The 3,522-nt window shown below is 38.9% G+C and overlaps 1 protein-coding gene across 1 annotated transcript in view; it reads left to right on the top strand.

Annotated features, from left to right (window-relative positions):
• The window catches only part of LOC112140016 (tumor necrosis factor receptor superfamily member 14), a gene marked incomplete at its 5' end in the record, with an annotated part of 7,927 nt that extends 5,538 nt beyond the window's left edge, over positions 1-2,389 (top strand). The window contains 5 exon segments of the mRNA XM_024262915.1: positions 628-750; positions 828-983; positions 1,051-1,135; positions 1,721-1,859; positions 1,943-2,389. Of these exon segments, the coding sequence (XP_024118683.1) occupies positions 628-750; positions 828-983; positions 1,051-1,135; positions 1,721-1,859; positions 1,943-2,077 (638 nt within the window). The 3' untranslated portion in view covers positions 2,078-2,389.
• Between the last annotated feature and the right edge of the window lie 1,133 nt (positions 2,390-3,522).

The raw sequence follows: 3,522 nt of genomic DNA, 5'->3' as shown, positions 1-3,522 counted from the left end.
AAATCAAAGATAAAAAAAAGTTCAGCGCACTGTCTTGGGGGGTCCAGATGACCCCACTCTTAATGTAAACAAACTAAGGAGAGCGGAAAGGTTACAATGAATTTGAACCAAACCATGTAATGAAATGTCATTTTTAAATATTGAATTGTAAATTGTAAAATGCATAGTCATTTGAATTATGACATCAAAAACCCATGACAATTTACAATGCAATTGATTTTGTTTTTATTCAATATTTTATTTTGTAAAATTGTGATATTGAATTGTAAATTTTCATATTGAATTGTAAATTACAAAATGAATAATCATTTTGCAAGCCTGATTGAATATTGAATTGCAAATTGCAAAATGCATTCTCAAATTGCATGATGAATTTGCAAACTGAATTGTCAATTGAAAAATGCATAAAACTTTGAATTATGAGCACAAAAAAAACTTCCATATTAGGGTTTGGTGACCCTTTAAAGTCCTGCTCTGCTGTCTTTCCTTTCCTGTTTCATCATGTCAGGATCTCGTGCGTGAACTCCTGTTTCAGTTGGCGTGCAGTTCAGATGGTGTACACGTGAGGGTAAAGCTGCAGGTCTGCTCGTCGGAGCTTGATCTGATCATGAACGTGTTTTCAAACAGGATTGCATGTGAGCAGAGACTGCACGGAGGACCTGGGGACCAAGTGTCAGCCCTGTCCGGAGGGAACCTTCACGAATAAGCCCAACGGCCTGAAGAGCTGCCCCAGCTGCTCTCTCTGCACAGGTACAGCTTCAGCTTCAGCTTCAGCTTCAGCAGGAAGTGGACGACAGCGTCTGAAACTCTGATGTTTCTCCCTTCAGGTCACGGCCTCTTCACCAGACACAACTGCACCGCCACGTCAGACACGGTCTGCTGGGTCGTGGACGGATACTTTTGTGTGACTCCTGAAATCTCCGGGTGCAGCTTTGCAAAAAAACATTCCAAGTGCAAATCCGGGCAGAAGACGAAGGAACCAGGTGAGTCCTGCACCTGTGGAGACGTTCTCCTGCAGGAGAATCAGCTGAAAGTGAGGTTTTCTTTCAGGAAGCAGCACAGCAGACACTGTGTGTGAAGATTGTCCTCCCGGCTCTTTTTCTGTGGACGGACTGAACTGCACACGGTGGACAGAGTGAGTCATCTTCATCTTCATCTTCATCTTCATCGTCCACGTTTGAGCCTGAAAACTCCATCTGCAGCTTCAGGATCCATGAGGGATGAGCTTTGAAACACATTCTTTAAAAAAATGAATCCAGAGAATCTCAATGTTTGATTTTTCTAAATGAACTTATTTGTATGTTGGAGCAGAAAATAATTATTTATCTCCAACAAACAATAATTCTGTCCATCACAGACCTGTTCCTTCTTTTTACCATCACTCTTTACCTGCACTAGTATCACCAGTTTGAGCTGGTTATCTTCAAAAAACGACGAGTTAGGGACTCTCCAAACATCAATCCTTGACGCTGGCGTCCTTCAACCAAACGTCGATGTGGGACGAGTTGGAATGAGAATGTTTTGGGTTCCAGGAATCACTGGAAATGACGATTCTGTACAGAAATGGAAAATACTCCGTATTTCATAATGATCCAAACTCTCATTTTCTGTAAAGTTTGCTTTGGTTTCCTGATATGAGCTGAACTTTATGCTGCAGGTTTTTCATGTTTCAGAGTTTTTCTGATTCTTGCAACGATCTAAAACTGTTTTCCTTCAACAGATGTTCTGAGTCTGAAAGACAAGAGAGAGACGGAAGTTCAGTCAGTGATGTGGTCTGCAGCTCAGCATCAAGACATCATTATACCTTATGTTACTCCTTTGTCCCATTTTTATCACTAATTATTGCAGCTGTCATAAAGGTTTGTTGGAATCCTGTCTATAATACAAATGAACTTTGAATTTACTGTTTGTTACTCACTGTTCTAACATGCAAATCTGTCAGTGTTCCTGTTCACTCAGAACTAATGGAGGCGATCCAACGCAGGCGGACCAACGCAGACGGACCAAAGCAGACGGACCAAAGCAGACGGACCAAAGCAGATGGACTAAAGCAGACGAACTAAAGCAGACGGACTAAAGCGGGCAGATGTTCATGAAGCACATGAACCTCAAAACCTAAGTATTATTAAATATGGCTACAGAGCAGATACCCAACAGTTGACTTCTGACTGCAGGTTTGGTTTCTGTCCTGCCCACCCCTGCTGGTCACACTGGGATCAGGGGGGCCCATCATCCATCCCTCCCTTCCTTTCAGGATCTTGTCAGTTGCTGTTTGGTGAAGGCCTTTTATAGTGAGAGTCTGTATTAGTGAACATGCATCTGTTGCAGAGAAGAAGAAGAAGAACCCTGAAGTAACTGTAAAGGAAAAAATAAATAGGTTGTAAAGTTATTCAACTCATTCACAAGCGTTTGAAGGATCCATAACAACAGTAGCTGTAATTCTCCTTCAATCCGTTGTAGTTCATCAACATCATACTGACTCATTTGGGTTTAATTTTGAGCTTCATTTATCACAGAAAATAAATGTATTAACAGTAAGTATAAACAGAGTTATAACTCACTGGATTATATTAATAAACGGTAAGGGTCACTTCATTAGCTCTGATTTAGTTTTTGTTGGTTATATTTATGAATTTTTGCTTCAGAAACACAAGAATAAACATTTTTTTAATAATTGATGACTTTACACTTCTAACTGCATTTGCTGCATTGTCATGATTTTATAGTGTAGGGTGTCTTTTATTTTGAAAAGAAGTAATGCAAAGCTCTGTCTAAAGTTATAAAGTATTTCATTTTTTAAAACTGTTTTATCTTCATGTTTATGTTTTTTTTCATAAAAAAACCCCACAATAGTTTATTTAGTTTATTTAAATGTATCATGTCGGCAGCAAAAACAGGAATATCAATCAGTATTGTATTTTTCTAAAGGGTGAGTTAAGACTTTGTGGCTCCTACTGGGTTTAGGTTAGTGAGACATCAACCCGAATGGTTCTATAAAGGTTTGAAAGTTGGAGACTCCTGCTGTAGTATAAAGAAACGTCATGAAAAACTTGGTTCTGAAAATAAAATTGGGCATTTTACCTTGAAAAACACACTCAGGTTTAAAGAATGTAAGTCTTCATTCAGCATGTTGATGGAAAAAAATAGATTGTACTCAGGTGCTTTTAGATATGACAGTTTAAGGAATTAAAAATATAATTGATACAGAAATCCTTAAAACGTGTATTTGTATATAGACAGATTAAACATTGAACTCAAGTTTTTATGTAAAGAGCCAAACAAAACATTTGTAAATAAAAAAAATCAGAATAAAAAAATACAATGTTCCCCCCAGCGTTCTCAGGACCGGGCCTGAGAACGCTGCTGGGTCTCCGGGCCTGCAGGTACACCCTTCTCGTTTGAACAGTAAATGTGTTCGTTGGTGAACCAGCAGGCGGCGCTACAATCTAGCTGACTAATCATTTGAGAATGTTAGAACGTTTTCCTTCATCTGTTGTCATTCATATTTAACATAAAGCACTA

The sequence above is a fragment of the Oryzias melastigma genome, linkage group LG7 (genome assembly GCF_002922805.2).
Source record: "Oryzias melastigma strain HK-1 linkage group LG7, ASM292280v2, whole genome shotgun sequence".
Taxonomy (NCBI): Eukaryota; Metazoa; Chordata; class Actinopteri; order Beloniformes; family Adrianichthyidae; genus Oryzias; species Oryzias melastigma.
The sequence above is the reverse complement of the archived record's forward strand: the minus strand, read 5'-3'. Positions and strand labels throughout refer to the sequence as shown.